The 19,548-nt window shown below is 39.6% G+C and overlaps 1 protein-coding gene across 1 annotated transcript in view; it reads right to left on the bottom strand.

Annotated features, from left to right (window-relative positions):
* The window catches only part of ADGRG7 (adhesion G protein-coupled receptor G7), a 72,255-nt gene that overhangs the window by 20,528 nt on the left and 32,179 nt on the right, over nucleotides 1-19,548 (bottom strand). Inside the window, exons 7-11 of the mRNA XM_006143565.2 lie at nucleotides 18,512-18,651; nucleotides 18,295-18,402; nucleotides 11,078-11,238; nucleotides 10,599-10,754; nucleotides 6,514-6,626 (exon numbers count right to left, since the gene is read on the bottom strand). Of these exons, the coding sequence (XP_006143627.1) occupies nucleotides 6,514-6,626; nucleotides 10,599-10,754; nucleotides 11,078-11,238; nucleotides 18,295-18,402; nucleotides 18,512-18,651 (678 nt within the window). The remainder of the gene's footprint in view (nucleotides 1-6,513; nucleotides 6,627-10,598; nucleotides 10,755-11,077; nucleotides 11,239-18,294; nucleotides 18,403-18,511; nucleotides 18,652-19,548) is intronic.

Raw genomic sequence — 19,548 nt, 5'->3', positions numbered from 1 at the left:
GACAGAGAGACAGAAAGCGAGAAATCACTCCCCAGGGATGGCCACGCCACAGTCCCTTTTCCTCCATTTTCCTCTTGGGATCTTGGGCACACACGTACACACACCCAGCGTGAGTTTAAGCCACCGGGTCCAGGACTCGAACCACGGTCGACTACATGGGAGTCCAGCGACATAGCCTTTAAGCTAACTGCTGGTCCCCCTCTCTATTCTTAATATCCCAGAATTTGATGAACAAGTCTGTTTGCCCATTATATCATCCTTTATGGTTTTATGATGCCCCATCCTGAGCTTTCTCAGTCTTGGGATTGCCACACCAAGTAAGCAGTTTATATTCAAACAGAACTCATTCTGTCTTCTTAGCATTTTAGTTGAGATTACTTCAGTGACTCGGTTTTATTGTTTTTTTGAAAGGTTTAATGAACAGAGCTGCAAACATTTGCTTAATTTTTAGCATAAGTTACAATCCACAGAAAGGACAGAATATTTTCAAATAGCCTGTCCCTTCTTATAAAATATTACTATAATCTATGCATTATTATTATATGGAAACCTAACTATGGACAGCAACAACAATTTAAAAAAACTATTTGATTGAGTATTTTTAAATCAATAAAATTTTTCTTTATTTTTGTTTTCATTTCCTGGTGAATTATAGTGGCATTTATGGTTGCAGAATTGTACTAGGAAATACACTAATTTAAAAAAAGAAGAAGAGGAAGAAAAAGGGGCCAGCAGGTGGCATGGTGGTTAAGAGCACTGAACTCCTTCCCACATGGTCAACTGCAGTTCAAGTCCTAGACCTGGTGGTTTGCTTTCACTTTCCCTCTCTCTCTCTCTCGCTCTGTGTGTGTGTGTGTGTGTGTGTGTGTGTGTGTATGTGTTTGATCAAACTGGAAAATAATAATTATTATTATAATAAATAAAGTTAAATAAAATAATACTTTAAAAAATCTAAAGACAAATGAAAGGAGTGAAATGTTAGGCAAAAAAAATCTAGTTAAACAGTAAACTACAACTTATCTATATGGAACCAAAAAATTCTCAGTACACTGTGGTGATGGTAGAAAAATGAATGAGGGGACAAATAGAGAAGAAATCTAATTTTATGTGACAAACTCATAATTACAAGGCAAGTACCTTTCCTTCAGGCACTTGCCACAATTTGTGACTATGTATTTACCTGTGTGTATAATTTGTGCTATGTCTGTCACCCTCTCCCCACTTGAGAATATAAATTCCATGGGGAATGACAGCATATCTGTCTTGGTCATAGTTCTGTATTCAGATCCTCACGTGGCGCTTGGCACATAATCAGCACTCAGTATAGAAGTTTATGACCGGTGATAATGTGCTGTTCAAGAGAAGCAGGATCCCATCTGGCAACTGTGGTTTGAACCCTTGGTCCAGTCTGCCTGAGTTATACAAGGTGCACACACCAGCACCCCGAATCTGACGGCTGGAGGAAGGGAATAGCACCATGACTGGACCTTGTGGAGGGGGCTCGTCTCTCTCTCTCTCTCTCTCTCTCATGTGCAGGCACACAACTCTAATATGACTAAAGAATAAAGCTTAAAATATGCATATATAAAATGTGTAAGTGAGGGGACCAGCAGATGTCATAATGGGTATGTCACTGGACTCCCACGTAGTCAACAGCAGTTCTAGTCCCAGACCCAGTGGCTTAAACTCACGCCTGGCACGTGCGTGCATGCCCATGATCCCGAGCGGAGGATGGAGAAGAAGGGATTGCAGCGTGGCCTTCCCCCTGGGGGGTGTTTTCTCACTGTCTGTCTCTCTGTCTCTCTCTGTCTCCCCAGCAACCACATGTGCCCTATAGCAAAAGTTTCTCTCTCTCTCTCTCAAAAAAAAAAAAAAAAAGACTTATTTAGTGTAGAAAGTGAAATAAAAGAATCAAAAACAACTCTGGGCTCAGCGCAGTGGCACATGCTACTAAGAAGCTGTGGTCTGGAGGCTGGGCCCACATGGGAGACCCAGGTTCACTTCTTGGTCCATCCTAAGAAGTCAGGTGTAGTCATGTGCTTGTAATCCCAGAGACTCAGGGGGCTGAGGCAGGAGGATCAGAAGCTTGGAGCTGGGGTGTGGGGGTGCGCCTGTGGTCCCAGCTATTTCAGAGGCTCACGCAGGAGAAGTGTGACCCAATACGATTTTATCTTGGGACCAGCAGGTGGCGTGGTGGTTAAGGTGCTGGACACTCCCACATGGCTGACCACGGTTTGAGTCCCAGACCTGGCAGCTTGCTTTCTCAGTCTTTCTCTCTCTGTGTCTTTCTCTGGTCAAATTGAAAATAAATGAATTAAAAAATAAGTAATTATATTTAAAAAAAAAAAAGATTTTATCTTGGAAAAAAAATCTGGCTTTTGGGAGAAATAGCTGGTTCAGAAATGGGTCAGAGGGCATGAAAGGTGAGCTCATTATTTCCTGTGATTGAAGTAAGGGTGTGCTTCAAGGCTGACTGACACATGACAAAACAGCATGAAGGAGCATTCTTCATCTACACAAGGATGTGCAGGTTTTGCAAAAGAGTATATTAAATAAATATAGATGAGAAGCTCGTCATTTTTTAATCACTGACGGAATAATTTCAGTAAAGGTCATCAGTGGACACCAAAATCATAGTGTAACAGATGATTGGAAAACAGGGCATCACACGATGCTAAAGCAGTATCCCATGGATTACTTAGGATTTGCTAACAGAAAAAAATGAATCTTCACAATGTAAAAATCTGGTATATGTCACTTTAAACAAAGAAATCAAATTTACAACCAATAATGGGACAAACTGAGTATCATGAACTTGCTTGTGTCACGCTGAAAAAGATTCAATGCTGTATTCCCACCAAAAATATTTAACCTGTTTCTAAACATGAGAAAAATTTCAGATAAATTCTATAATCATTGAACACTCTTCAAAGCAATTAGCTTAAATGCTTTATAAAAAAATCAGTGTCGGACCAGCAGTTGGCATAATGGCTATGTCGCTGGACTCCCATATAGTTGACCGTGCTTCGAGTCTCGTGGCTTAAACTCACACCAACCGCGTGTGCATACATGCCCGAGATCCCGAGAGAATGGAGGAGAAGGGATTGCAGTGTGGCCATCCCCCCTGGCAGGTGATTTCTCGCTTTCTGTCTCTCTGTCTTTCTGGCAAGTGCATGTGCCCTATAGCAAAAACCTCTCAAAAACAAACAAACAAACAAAAACAGTGTCATGAAAGACCATAACAAACAAAGAAAGAGAAATTATTCTGAGCTAAAGGAGAATAAAAAGACATGACAACTGGGACCAGCAGTTAGCGTAAGGGCTATGTTGCTGGACTCCCACGTAGTCGACTGCGGCTCAAGTCCCGGACCCGGTGGCTTAAACTCACGCCGGGCACGTGTGCGTGCATGCCTAGGATCCTGAGAGGAGAATAGAGGAGCGGGATTGCGGTGTGGCCATCCCCCCTGGGGGGTGATTTCTCGCTTTCTGTCTCTCTGTCTCTCTCTGTCTGTCTGGCGAGCACATACGTCCTATAGCAAAAAAAAAAAAAAAGACATGACAACTGGATGAAATGGCAGGGGGAGACTAGCTATAATGGTCATACCTGGGACAGTTGGAGAGATTTTAATGTGGATTAAATATTAATACAATAATATTAACAGTAAATTTATTGAATTCAATTTTCTGAGTGGAGATAGTACTATGCCATGTAAGAAAATGCTTTTGTTCTTAGGAGATATGAATTTAAAAATTTAATGATGACAGGGAGAAGGACCATGACGTAGAGTTAAAAGAGAAGGCTCTGTGAGGCTGACCCACATGGGAGGTCCTGGTCCATGTTCAGAGACCTCTCTGAGATGCCAGGCACCACGTGGGAGGTCCTGGTCCACGTTCAGAGACCTCTCTGAGATGCCCGGCACCATGTGGGAGGTCCTGGTCCATGTTCAGAGACCTCTCTGACACCAGGCACCACATGGGAGGTCCTGGTCCATGTTCAGAGGCCTCCCTGAGATGCCCGGCACTACGTGGGAGGTCCTGGTCCATGTTCAGAGGCCTCCCTGAGATGCCCGGCACCACGTGGGAAGTCCTGGTCCATGTTCAGAGACCTCTCTGAGATGCCTGGCATGCTCATGCCCATGAGCTGGAGCTGGCTGATTGACATGCTCATGCCCATGAGCTGGAGCTGGCTGAGGACCACGGTGTCAAGACAGTTGGTGATGCTATCTCTCTCTCTCTCTGTCATGGAAAAAATTACTTTAATCATTTAGAGATAACTGTCATGGTGTGTATAACTTGCTTTTAAAAATCTGGGGGAAAAGTAGAAAATAAGACAAAGCAAAATGTTAATATTTGGGAAAATCTAGGTGAAGCGTATATGGGAGTCTGATGTTCTCTTTCAATTTTTTGTGAGTCTTTTTTTTTTTTAACATAAAACGATGGGACATTTTTAAAAAGCAGTACTTTAAAACTAAAAGTTCTGACTCTGCACATCTGAGAAAATGGTTGTGAAGAATTTTAGAAAGGAGAAATGATCCTGAAGGAAAGATGAGTTTATCTCGAGACACCTCAAGATTAAGGGGAGAGCCAGATGGGCATGCTCAATAGACCTTTTATTCCACGGGTACTCCTTGACTATCGGCTGGGTACAATTAAGGGGAGAGCCAGATGGGCATGCTCTATAGACCTTTTATTCCATGGGTACTCCTTTACTATCGTCTGGGTACATGTTCTGCCCTGGGGTTACAGTGATGAAAGCGAAACAGAATAAACAGCAACAACAACATCAGAGGAGTCATGGTCCTCACAAATGTTTATGCTGCTGTGGAAAACAGACAGTAAACAAGTAGATGAACTTTATAAAAATTTTACAAAAGATTAGAGAGTGTTTAAAATGTAGCATGTGAGAAAAAATGAATGGGATGCAAAACTGAACCTTGAGTGAAGAGGACAGGTGGAAATAAATGTATATTTAAAGATAATTATTTATAATTAGATTATTTTTCAAAACTATGGGGCCAGGTGGTGCCAAATCAGTAATGCAACTGGAACAACATGGGAATGTCTTGGGTTCATGTCATAGGAACTCCATGTGCATGCCAGGTACACACACAAACACATGCCGTGATCCAGGCTGACAGACCAAGGGTGGATCACGGTGTGAGGAGCCTTCTGGAGGTACTTATCTCTCTCTCTCTCTCTCTCTGTTCCCCATCTCTCTCTAAGAAAAAGGCTTCTCATACTTAAAAATAACATTTTAAAACCTATGGAATTCAAATATTTTTTAACATTTCACTACCTGAAAATTGTATAGAATTTAACATTTATTTTTTAAAATTTGCTATTTAGCAGTGTTTCTTTTACAAATCCAAATTGGCAAACATAGTTCTATTAAAAACTAAGGGACTGTGGAATTAATGAGCTGCAGGACCACGTTAATTTTACAAGACAAATTTGTAATTATGTGGCATGCAATTTTCCTTCAAGGCAATTGACACAATTTATAATTATATATTTATTTGTGTGTATTTCTTAGCCTCTGCAGACCTGAGCATCCTCTTCTGTACAGCAAATATGCTGAGGGACCAGCAGAGGGCATGGCAGTTACTTTGCTGAACTCCCACATGGCTGATCACCGTTTGAGTCCAGGACCCAGTGGCTTGAAAAATCACGCTAAGGGCATGTGCTTGCATGCCCAAGATACTAGGAGGAAAATGAAGGAAAAGGGATTAGGGCATGACCACCCCCCTGGGGGGGTGATTTCTCACTTTTCCTTGCACTGTGTCTGTTTCTCTCTATCTCTCTCTCTTTCTAAGGAGAGTGCACGACTCTAAGGCAAAAAATGAGCATGTTGAATTGAATCCATAATTCCCTGTAGTTCAGAGAGACTATTCTTTTTTCTTTTCTTTTTTTTTTTTTTTTTTTTTTTTTTTTTTTGAGAGAGGGTTTTGCTATAGGACATGTGTGCTCACTAGAAAGAAAGAGATAGAAAATGAGAAATCACCCCTATGGGGATGGCCATGCTGCAATCCCTTCTCCTCCATTCTCCTCTTGGGATCTTGGACACACACACACACATCCCTACCTGGTGTGTTTTAAGTTACCAAGTCCGGGACTTGAACTGTAGTTGACTACATGGGAGTTCAGCAACATAACCGTTACACTTGTTTGTTTTTGTTTTTGTTTTTTTAGAGCAATTTTTTTCTTTAGGGTGCATGTACTCACTGGAGAGACAGAGACAGACAGAGACAGACATAAAGCAAGAAATCACCCCCTGGGGAGATGTCCACAGTACAATCCCTTTCCCATTCACCTCTCGGGATCATGGGCACGCACATGTACCCTGAGTTTCAAGCCACCGAGTCTGAGACTAGAACTGTGGTCCATTATGTGGGAGTCCAGCAACATAACCATTACACCATCTGCTGGTCCCAGTATTCTGATGAGAATATACTCAGAGTAACTTGTGTCAAGATAGCAATTTCTCTTATAAGAAGCACCTGCTTCCCTTCTTACCTGGTGGCAATCTGAAATATAATTGTGAGAACCAGACCGGTAATGGACAGTGCACATCCAACTTGAGATAATTTGTCTAGTGAGTCAGGGTACTGAACATCCTTTTGGAAAGTCTAGAAAATAAGTGAAAACACATATTTTTAAATAACCATTCCTGAAATGTCAGTGAAAGTCAATGTCATGAAGCATTACATTGCCAAAAATAACCAGAGAGTTGCCAGCTACGTCTTATTTTTATCACGCTTTTGATATATTTAAAAATGAGATAAATTTAGCATCTTATCTCTAAGCCTCCATGCAAACTAGAGCCTTGAGAACAATTATCTAATTCAGTCAGAGAACATATACATAATTTTTCTCAGTGTCTTAAACCAAAGTTGTTTATATTCTATCTAAATTGCGTAGAGTTGTTTCCTTTATCTGTTCTTATTTTTATGTGTAACTATACTCCAAGCATACCTAAGCTAATCACTAAAGATAAAACTGCAGAAAAGATTCTCATGGACATGGGAGGATGTTCATATGAGACTGTTAGTTAAAAAAAAAACAAAAAAAAAAACAGGACCAGCAGTTAGCGTAATGGCTATGTCGCTGGACTCCCACGTAGTCGACTGCGGTTCAAGTCCCGGACCCGGTGGCTTAAACTCACGCCAGGCGCGTGCACGTGCATGCCCAAGATCCCGAGAGGGGAATGGAGGACAAGAGATTGCGGCGTGGCCATCTCCCCTGGGGGGTCATTTCTCACTTTCTGTCTCTCTGTCTCTCTCTGTCTGGCGAGTGCATGCGACCTATTGCAAAAAAAAAAAAGAAAGAAAGAAAGAAACACACCTCACTTGTTTAATATATCTACACCTATCCCAGTATGTTAGTATTTATGCATAGAACAATATATTTTGTGTGAGATTATGTACTATTAGAAATCTAGAGAGAGTGCTGGCTGGTGGCATGGTAGTTAAGGTGGCTTGATTCCATATGGTTGATTCCACAGTTTGAGTCCCAGACCCAGCAGCTTAAAAAACATGCCAGGGGACCAGCAGTTAGTGTAATGGCTATGTCATTGGACTCCCATGTAGTCAACCGCGGTTCAAGTCCGGACCTGGTGGCTTAAACTCACACCAGGTGCATGTGTTTGCGTGCCCAAGATCCTGAGAGGAGAATGGAGAAGAAGGGACTGCAGCATGACCATCCCACCCTGGTGGGTGACTTCTCGCTTTCTGTCTCTCTCTGTTTTTCTGGAGACTGCACGCACCCTATAGCAAAAACCTCTCCAAAACAAACAAACAAACAAAAACCACGCCAGGTATATGTGTGTGCATGCTCAAAATCCAAAAAGGAAAAATGGAAGAGAAGGGATGGCAACATAGCCATCACCCATGAAAGGTACTTTCTTACTTTTCCACCTTCTCTCTCTCTGTGTCTCTCTTTCGCAAGTGTATGAAAAAAAATTTGAAGAAAAAAAATCTGGAGAGATAGTAATGATAGTAATTAGAGGGTAGATACACATAGTTCTTTTCACTTATCTGTAATTTATCATTTTTATAAATTGTTATAATTAGAAATGCAGGGCCAGCAAACGGCATAATGGTTACATCTCTGGACTCCCATGTAGTTGACCATGGTTCAAGTCCCAGACCCTGGGGCTTAAAACTCATGCCAGGCATATGTGCGTGTGTGCCCAAAATTCTAAGAGAATGGAGGAGAAGGGATTGTGGCATGACCATTCCCCTGAGGGGTGCCTTCTTGCTTTCTGTCTCTCATTCTCTCTGTCGCTCTAGTGAGCATACATGTTCTATAGCAAAAATCTCTCTCTCAAAAAAAGAAAAAATTATAAATGCAATGTATGCTTATGTGTAAAATATGAAAGTAATACATGGGGCTGGCAGGTGATGTGGTGGTTAAAAGCACTGGACTCCCACATGGCCAACCATGGTTCAAGTCTCAGACTTGGTCTCACTTCTCCTTTCTCTCTCTCTCTCTCTCATGTATGCCAAAATTAATAATAATACCAAATGGAAATAAATAAATAAATAAATAATTCTTTTAAAAAGGAGAAAGTAATACAGAAACATAATAAAAATTCTGTTTCTCTTTACTGCCAACTCCCTCACACCACACTCTACTTTTTTTGTTTCTTTCTTTCTTTCTTTCTTTTTTTTTTTTTTGAGAGGTTTTCGCTATAGGGCGCGTGCGCTCTCCAGACAGACAGAGACATAGAGACAGAAAGCGAGAAATCACCCCCCAGGGGGGATGGTCACGCCGCAATCCCTTCTCTTCCATTCTCCTCTCAGGATCTTGGGCACCCACGTACACGCGCCTGGCGTGAGTTTTAAGCCACCGGGTCCGGGACGCGAACCACGGTCGACTACGTGGGAGTCCAGAGAAAGAGCCATTACGCTAACTGCTGGTTCCCTTGTTTCTTTCTTTTTGAGAGGCATTTGCTTTCATGTATACTTGCGAGAAAGAGAGACAGACACAGTGTGAGAGAAAGTGAGAAATCACACCCCAGGGGGGATGGCCATGCTTGCAATCCTTCTCCTCTATTCTCCTCTTGGGATCTTGGGCACACACATACACATGCCCCACATGATTTTCAAGCCACTGTGTCTGGGATTCAAACTGCAGCTGGCCGTGTGGGAGTCCAGTGACGTAACCACTATGCCCTCTGCTAGCCCACATACTCTACTTCTTAAAATCCTGTCTTTTCTCCAGAGGTAGCATGTTTAAATGTGCTTACGAATATTATCTATGTCTCTCATACCACTATATAGGGGTTTGTTAACACAACAAGTTAATGTTTGAAGTGCTATTGTATCACAAACACTTTCCATATCAGTATATTTCTGTTCTACAGGTAAACTTTATACCTTATAAAATGAGTATATATTGCTTTTGTAAAAAGAAACATAAGAACTTTTATTTTAAAAAATAATAAAACAAAAATTTCTTGTTATTTCCTGTGTATAGGATGCTAAGTAGACACATAAAGAATCATTGAATACATAGCTATTCAGGTCTCAGAAGTCATGCATTCACTCAGAGCCTATCCACTCTTACCCTCCATATAATTCTAATCAGCCTTTTTTTTCTTTAAATATCACAACACAGAATTAATCGCAAATGTGGGTAGGTAGGCATTAGGCAACTCAGATATTATTGAGAATAAATAGAAGACTGACTTCAAAAAAGAAAGATAACTATGACAAAATAATCGTATCATGTAATTTATTTAACAACTTGAATTTTACACAACTAAATAATGATATTATGACTTGAAGATATCAAAAATGCCAATATTTATCTTTGGTATCCTATGATTGAGAAAAGAGTTCTCTCTGCAATGTGAGTTATAAAAGTAATCAAAGTCAGAATAAAAGAGATTTGGTCATTAAAATGAGAAAATCTCAAATTTTGTTAAAAAGCAACATTCTATGCTTTAATAGTCTGTACTGAACTACATTTGACTGCCCTCCAAATACAAATACATCAAAGCTATTGTGGAATGGAAACGTCTGCTTCTCTGGGTAAGATGCACAGCTTCAACAGCCCATCAGGAGTAGAGGGGCACTGGACATACCTCCCATTTCATGCAAATACAAACACTCCATCAAGTCTATACACTATTTTGGTTTCACCAGAATACCAGGTATCTGGAAATGGAACACACAGAAGCCCCTCTTCGTAAAAGTCAGCCCAAGAATTTTCCAAGATGTATATATAGCTGTGTATCAGAGCTGAGAAGTGTTAGCGGTTACTTGCACAGGATAGCTTTGGAGTTTAAAAGAATTAAGGAATACATGTGGGAACTATGGGACAGATTCAATAAATTCAAGTGCTTTTTCTTTGCCATCTCCTAACAAAATGAGTAACTTGGCTGATTCCGATAGAAAAAGTCTTAGGCAACTTATCTACTGTGCACATATACCTAAGCATGTATCAAACCCATCTCCAACACCCAGCTCTGCAGCTTTACCTCTGTAACAACAGCTTCATGCTTCAGAACTTGTGACTCAGTCAAATGGAATCATTGCTGAATTGTTTATAAGGAAGGTTCTTGTCTATAAAACGATTACTGTGTACGTTCTTACCATTAATACAGCAAAATTAGTAGTATGGTTACAGCGGCAGCGCAGGAACCCACCAGTGTCCCTGACTTTGTGACAGCCATACGTATCCCAATCCTTTTTTAAAATATCCCAATAGGCACAAGCATAGGAATGAAGTCGGAATTCTCCTGGGTTGTACTGAGAATTAATAAGACAATTACAATTACTGACATGTTTGATGCTTAATTGGGTAGAAAAAAATCAAATAGAATAAAATTTGAAAATGAACTATGTAAGCATTAGTATCTTCATTTTAAATTAGGGAAGGGAGAAAGGCTATAAAATTCAAATTATTTCACTTGGCATTTAGCTAGTTGGACAGAAGATGTGGGTAGGAGAAATATTTAAATGAATCCTTCAAAGACTCTTTCACAGAGTTTTTCCTCCACTTTTATTCAAACTATCCCTACTTGTATAATCAAGAGTGGGCTGAATTTATTTTCAGTAATGGGAAAACTCACCTTTGGGCTAAAGACCATCTCGACAGAAGCAGTCTGATTTTGCTTTTTACCCGTTGTGCTGGAGATGATTTTTTGGCTAAAATTTGACTTAGCTATAAAACGTTTTGATTGGAAAAGCTTGTTATTTTGATACACAACAAATCCACATGCCGTGGTGTTTTCTTTAGGGGAAAAGAGACATAAAAATCAATAAATGAACTCCAGAATAAATGAGAAACAAAGTCTCATGTCATTGCTAAACTACATGACTGCTTAATATTTGAGTAAAGTACAATAAAAATTGTTTGCTGCTTTAACTTTTTATTAGTTCAATATGCAATTAACACATAGGACCTGTGGTTGGCCACTCCACCATGTTAATTTTTCCTGCTGAGATTCAGCCTCCTTACCTGCTAGATGGGAACAATACTTTCTGCCTAATGCATCTCAAGGGGGTGTTGCAAAAACCTCATGCATAAAGTAAGCATCTTGCTTTCTGTGCAGCAAGATGCAGTGAGTGTAATGTGCGGGTAGCCCCAGCCCATGCCCTTTCTTCCACTAATAAGACATTAGAGAAGAAACGGCCAAGGGTGAACACCCAGAAGGTTGTGCCTAGAGAAGTGCTCCGTGAGGTCTATCTCCTGTTCAAAGGGATTGAGCAGGGACTTAGTCCTGTGACATCACAAGTGAGTAAGTAACTCTTTCAATAGGTTCCTGGGTCACATACCCTTTACCATGATCAGTCTCTGCTATTTTGTGACCATCAAGGCTGGAGGCTATTGTGAAATATTTCTTCAGGACATTGGGAAAAGTTACCTGGAGTTTATGAATGATGCTGAGAGAGCATGGTGCAGTGGAGGGTTTTCCACCAGGCCTGACCGGGCAGAGGTCAGACATAACCAGCGGAGGAAGTCCTCCTAACACTTTGTACAGTCATTGGCTATACTGAAAATAGCAGGAGAAACAAGCATATGTTTTTAATGAATTAATTCTTCACACACTTCTATGGAGAGGAGCTATTGTGAGCAAACGTGGTGACCTTCAGATACATGCAGAAACGCAGCTCTGGTTCTGTGAGCTGTTATTTCCGTGGCAATGAAAGCAATTAACATACGAACATGGTAGCTGTGGGCTGTTAATGTGGGCTGTTAATCGATACTGCTGGCCAAGCAGTGTCAGGTTAAGGGAAGTCACGTGTGTTTATCAGACTCAACCCCAAAAGATCAGAGAAACTACATGGCGCCAGTCGTTTTCGCATCTTCAGACGATTAACATCCAAAAGCAACTGGCTTGGCCTTCTACTTCCTCTTCCCCATTTTCTGCCCTTCGAAAGAATAAACCTGAGGCCAGTTCGAAGTCGCAGCTTTCTCCATCAGAGAAGTTGGGCCCACCCGATTCTGGTTTTTCTGTACTTGTATGTCTTTGTGCGTTTGTTTATTTCTAACCCACAGCCCCGCCCCCTTCAGAAAAAACGTGTTCTGCTGAGAGGGTCCTGGCAGTTTTTTCTTTCCCTAATGATAAGGAAAACTGAAAGTGGTGGGGAAACCAGCCTCTTTATCATGTAATTAAAGACAGAGAGCAAGAGGCCTGTGGGTGGTGAGATGGTTAAGGCACTGGACTCCCACAAGGTCGACCACAGTTCAAGTCCTGGACCCGATGACTTAAAAATCACGCTATGTGTGTGTGCGTGTGTGTGTGTGTGTGTGTGTGTGTGTGCATACCCACACTCCCAGGAGAAGAATGGGGAAGAAGGGACTGTGGCATAGCTATCACCCCTGGGTGGTGATTTCTGTTTCCCTCTTAGTCTCTCTCCAGCAAGCGCATATACCCTATGGCAAAAACCTAAAAAATAATAGTAATAATTAAAAAGAGGGAGAGCAGGAGTCAGGCAGGATCCCCACAGACTCCAAAATATCCTCCCCTGTCTTCTGTGGGTTTCTGACTTATTGTCATGACACGTTGACCTCACCAAATTATTCTTCCTGAACACAAGATGACAAAGTTAACCCTAAAAATACAGTGAGGATTCTTTTATCTTTTTTTTTCCCATTTGTTTAAAGACGACACGTTGTAAAATTCAAATCTAAAGTATATAAATTTTTTTCTTTAAAAGAGAGTCCTTCCTCTCAACCCTACAGTATTTTGGTCACTTATTTGAAAAATCATAACTTTCGTAGATATTCAGATTCATGAAAAGAAATTACATTTGTTATCTGCTCACATGTGTTTTAAATCTCCATATTGTTAGCTATACCTCCTCAATAGTTCTTTATATTCTCTCTCACTTGCTCTTTGTCTCTCTCTTTCTTGGATCAAATTTGTCAGGAGTTTGCTTTTTTCATTAGTCTTTTCATGAAGGTGATTTTTCATATTGTTGACAAGGTCTAACATTTGATCATTTTTTAAAATGAATTGTCCTCCTCTTTTTTAAGTGTATTTATTCCATGAATGAGAGTGACGTAGAGAGAAAGGACTACGGAACCCCTGGCAGGGTCCTGATCCCATGCCTGATCCCCAGTGTCAGCCAGCCTGGATCACAGGTGCACATGTGTCCTGTATACTCAGTGAGGTCTCTGGACACAAGCCAGTAACCTCCCCGCATGGACCTGCCTCACAGAGCAGCCCATTTTACTACCGTACCACCATCTGGCTCCTGTTCATTTTTATTTTCATTAAATTCTACTTTTACATTTATTAATTCCTTTAGTTTTCCTTACATTTATTTTATTTTTATACATCTCAAGCTGAATTATTAGATAATTTTAACATATTCTTTTATTTTCTAATAAATTTAGAAAAGTATATATACTTTTCTTTAATTGCCGCTTTGTCCCATCCCATAGGTTTTGATATGTGGTGTCCTTATGGCTAGTAATTTTCAACTAATTTGTAATCTGTACTTTAATTTTCTAACAATGTTGTTTTAAAATTTTCTAATTGCAGGCCCAGCAGATGGTGTGATGGTTAAGGTGCATGCCTGCCAAATTCTCAAGAGGAGAATGGAGGAGACAAGATTGTAATGTGACCATCCCTCTTGGATGTTAAGTGATTTATCACTTTCCGTCTCTCTGTTTCTCTGTGCCAAGCACATGTGCCCTATGGCAAAAACCTTAAAAAATATTTTAATTGAACAAAATTTTGGCTATTTTTAAAATTACATAATTTATTTATTATTACCATTATTTTTATTTAATTTGCCATAGGATATATGAGCTCACCAGAGAGAGACAGAGACAGAGAAAATAAGTAACCAAACCATGAGGTCTGGGACTCAAACTCAATGGTGGACCATGTGGGAATCCAACACCTTAACCACCATACCACCTGCTGGCCCTCTAATTTTGGCTAATTTTTTTTAAAGAGATTTTTGCTAAAGGGTGCACACGCTCGCCAGAAAGACAGAAAGACAGAAAATGAGAAATCACCCCCCATGAGGGATGGCCACACCACAATCCCTTCTCCTCCATTCTCCTCTCAGGATCTTGGGCACGCACGCGCACGCGCCCGGTGTGAATTTAAGCCACTGGGTCCAGGACTCAAACCGCGGTTGACTACATGGGAATCCAGAGACATAGTCATTATGCCAGCTGCTGGTCCCTTGGCTAATTTTTAATGATACATTTCTAACTTGGCTGCACTGATGTCAGGCATTAAGTCTTATATAACTTTTATGATTATATTAGCCTAAATAATGGTCAATTTTTAATGTAGTCAATAGATATCTAATAAGAATTTTTATGATATATTTTTCTGTCTCCAAGAAACATGCAAATATTTAAAAGATGAAGTTTGTTAGTTATTTCTATCTATGTGACCTTCAATTTCAAGGATGATTGCAATGAAAATCTCTTCCTATGTTAGCATTTTGGTCAATTACCCCTGTATCTCCAATATTTTTTATTATACATTTTAATAATATAATTTTAGGAGAGCAAATAATTAAAAATATAGGGTTTTGGGATCAGCAGTTGGCATAATGGAAAAGTCGCTGGACTCGCATGTAGTCGACTGTGCTTCGAGTCCCGGACCTGGTGGCTTAAACTCACGCCAGGAGTGTGTGCGTGTGTGCCCAAGATCCTGAGAGGAGAATGAAAGAGAAGGGACTATGGTGTGGCCATCCCCCCTGGGGGGTGATTTCTCGCTTTCTGTCTGTCTGTCTGTCTGTCTCTCTCTCTCTGTGTGTGTCTGGTGAGTGCACGTGCCCTATAGCAAAAACCTCTCAAAAAAAAAAAAAGAACTACTATTAGTTTTGAAAGTAAATCCTTATGTAGGAAATCTAACAGCAAAAATAAAATTCATCAAAGAATATGAAGAGAGAATAACAAAAAATTTACAGTCTGTGAGTAATTGGTGTTTAACAGTCTAGTTGAGATCTTGGGCACACACACACATGTCCCTGGCATGAATTTTAAGCCACCAAGTCCAGGACTCGAACCACAGTCAGCTACGTGGGAGTCCAGCAATATAACCATTATGCCATCTGCTGGTTCCTAAATATAGGTTTTTGAAGACTAGGTTCTTTTTCTTTTTTCTTTTTTTCTAGAATGGACATGTGCTTGCCAGAGAGAGACAAAGACACAGAAAGAGAGGCAAAAGAGAAAGCACCCCACCCTAGGGAATGGTCATGCTGCCAATTCCTTCTCCTCTATTTCTCTCTCCTGGGATTTTGGGCACACACACATTTGCACCTGTTGTGTTTCTCAAGTCACCAGATCCAGGATTTGAATCATGTGGTCAGCCATGTTGTAATCCAGCTGCCCTCACTACCAGGCCTAGAAGCCAGGCCAGAGACTACTTTTCTTTATCAATACAAAAACATATCCCTGTCAATCCAATCTGAATCTCTGTCTCTTAACAGTGTTTTAAACACATTGGACTATATTATTTATATGGAATAAAAATTAGATTCCTACCTCTCTTCAACACAAAAATAAATTCTAGATGCACTGAAGGCCTAAATACAAAAACAAACACTAAAAATATTCAGAAGAAAATAGAAGACTATTGGGCAAGCCTCATAGCCTAGTGGTTAAGGGAGCTGGATCCCACACAGCCAACTGTAGCTCGAACCTTGACCAGTGGTTGAAAAACACATGTCCTAAATCCTGACAAGACGAAGCATGCCCATGTCGCACTGGGGGTGCTTTTTCCCATTCTGTCTTTGGTTAGTTCATGGGCCCTCTGGGAATTAACAAGAAAAAAGAAAAAGAAAAAAACAGGAGACTATCATGGTAACTGTAGGATGAGAAAAAATATGCTTTTAAATACGCAAAGTACAAATTATAGAGGAAAAGATTAATACATAGATATAGAATACATATATAATGTGGTATGACAATAGACTTTGAAAGCTAAGGGAAAGATAGCTACTGACTAGAAAGAAGATATTTGCAACTTATATAACCAGAAAGAATTGGTATAGAGAATTCATAAAGAATATCTAATGATCATGATGAAGAAGACAAGCAATCTAAAAGCAAAATGATCACAGGATTTGAACAAATGGGAGAACATGAAATCCAAATGTCCACTAGCACCTGGAAAAATGCTCAAATTAAGGGAGAGAAAAATCCACCAGCAATAACATACCATTGAACTTCCAAGCTGTAAAAGGAAAATAACATCTGTTTCATACTAGCAAAATAACATCTGTTTCAGACAAGCAAAAGATAATGAGCTTGATAACACACATGAATAAACCTCCAAAAATGTTAAATTTTAAAAAGCAAGTGCCATACCATTTATGTAAATATTTAAAATTTTCCAATAGTAGGATATTTAGCTTATGAATATCAAAACTTTAAAGAAAACCATGCAAGTGATAAACGCAACTTCAGAAAGACATACAAGGATCCTCCAAAAGTTTGTGGAAAATAGAAATGAAGTGTGAGTTTCCTTTGATGTAATTTTGAAATCCATGCAGAGTTTTTCATAATACCCATTTTTCCGTGAACTATTTTAAGATCCTAATAATTTCTAGAAAGATGAGATCAGAAGAGTCAACTGAAAAGACCTTAGAGTGTAGCTGTTATCTTTTTTTAAAAAAAAGAAATCTGAAGCATATGTAGCAAACCTTGCTGGTGGGTACCGAGGTGCTGCTTTCATTATTTTCTTTACTTCTCTCTCTGAGTAAAATATTTTTAAATTGAAAGAGAAAATGCAAAAGAGCTTATAAAGGACTTAGATTTCATTTCCTACATCTAGGAAACCACATGTGGTCAAGGCAAATGGAAACAAAATCCTACAGCATGACAGATCCATGAATGATACTCTTTCTTCTTTCTCAGTACAATTAGGAATTTATTATTTCTAAAATATGCACTTTGTTGCACTGGATATTTTTCTTTGGAGAGTGAAGAAAAGCAAAAGTGTGTGGGTTTGATTTACTGTATTTCTTTCTCTTTTTTTAATTTAATATATACTTTGAAAATATAACTATTTCAAGCCACTCATAACAATTTTTGGAGGACAGTCTGCAAAATGATAGAAAGCTCATGCTGGGCACAATGTACAGGAGCTAACCTAAAGCTGATACTACTAAACAATGGCTGTGCTAGTTACACGAATGGTTCCAAGGGTAGGTCTACCAGATGCAGCTGAACCTGTGAGTGTCACGACACTGAAAATATGGACAAAGCTTGTGACCGAATGTTTTTTAAAATATGTAAGTGTGGAACCATCAGATGGCATAATGGTTATGTTGCTGGACTCCCATGTAACCCACAGCAGTTTTAAGTCCCGGATACAGCAGCTTAAAACTCACACCAGGCACATGTCCATGTGTGCCCAAGATCCCAAGAGGAAAATGAAGGAGGAGAGATTGCAATGTGGCCATTCCCCTGGGAGGTGATTTCTCACTTTGTGTCTCTGTCTTTCTCTGTCCAGCGAGCTCACAACCCCTATAACAAAAAAACTCTCAAAAAAAAAAAAAAAAAGCCTAAGTGTGAAACTGAATATTTTAGAAAGATTTTTGTAGAAAACCAGAATTGTGCACACAGGAGCACTTCCATTCTGCTATTCTCCATCAAGTTTTTGAAAAGAAAAAAAAAAGAAATAATCATCTCTATGACCTAGAAAAGGAGAGTTCAGATTACCATATGTCAGAGCTCAAACGTAATCAAATGCAGATTTTTCACTGTAAAACTAAGTAGATGTTATTTTTTTCCCTCTGTGGGTTTTAAGTTATTAATTCCATGATTCTGGATTTGTCTTTTAATGTAACAAAGTTTGAGACTTACTTCTCGTAGTATTGAGCAAGATCTGAAGTTCAGTCTGTTCACTTGGATTAAGGCTGCTCACATTTCTTTCTATAGATGTTGAACCAGAAGCAAAGGAACTACTGGTTCCTATGAGAAGAAAAAAATAATGAAGTGTATGAAGTCTACATTTTCAGGAATAGAGCATTATTCGTGATTGGTACCAGGACATTCTGTGTGCATGAGACAAACAGCTCACCTTTCAGCACAGAGAAGAGAACACCGGTAGACCCCTCAATGTTTTCGGAAGTGATATTAACAGACTGTATTGCTATATTAGGTTCCAACACTCGTTCATTGTCCAAAGTTAAGGAATAAGATTCCATTTGCTCAATAAGCCTGCAGAGAATAAAACATAATAATATTCTCATATTCTTAACAGCCTAGATATTTTGTGTTCTCTCCCACATTCTAGTACAAAGGTATGAACGCATAAAACTTATGCGGTCACAACACTGAAAATCACCTCAAAATAATTGGTTTACTGTCACCACAGAAGGCTACAATGGACATACATGCAAGCAAGCTAGAACTCGAGAATGACAGATTTCTCCGTAGAAATGGTCTTTATTATGATGCTCTTCACATAGAAGGATGGTGTTGCAACCTGCCAGTAGCCAGGCATGAGCTTCTAGTTTTTTCTCTTTTCATAGGATTCTACTTCCATTTATTCAACTTCTTTCTGCCACCTAAACCTCAGAGGGCCCAAAGCACCTGTTGTAACTTGCTGGTTCTTGAAGTGACATTCAGATAAAACCATGAAGGAGCAGAGCTCTGAGCTCACTGCCTTGGCCATGAGCAAAACGTTAAAGGTTTTCATAATATTCTTTTCTACTTCTGCCAAATTCAAAGAGCGATTAGACGGAAGGTGGGAGTGGATGGAGGGAACCTGTCAATTTGGTAATTTCCAAAGAAAAGTCATAAAACCTTTTCTTTTTCTTGTTACCTATAGAAACATTTGCATTTTTCTGTACTTGACAAAACAAAGCCTCTATATTTAGATCATCAGTCTAGTTTTTCCAGAAACAAAAGAATTTCATTAAAATCTAATTTTTCTATATTCCAAGCCTTTATTTATGCCACTAGAATATCTTTTTTTCCCCTGAGTAAGATAAAAAGAAGAGAAAGAAAAATAATTTAATTAAGGATTACTTTATAAAGAGAAGGTACTAATCAAGCATATAGAAACACTCAAGTTGGCTACCTGTTTCAAATATTTTCCTTTTTTTTTTTTTT

Source organism: Tupaia chinensis, unplaced genomic scaffold (assembly GCF_000334495.1).
Source record: "Tupaia chinensis unplaced genomic scaffold, TupChi_1.0 Scaffold000100_1, whole genome shotgun sequence".
Classification (NCBI taxonomy): domain Eukaryota; kingdom Metazoa; phylum Chordata; class Mammalia; order Scandentia; family Tupaiidae; genus Tupaia; species Tupaia belangeri.
Note: the sequence above shows the minus strand (reverse complement) of the source record. Positions and strands in the feature narration are given on the sequence as shown.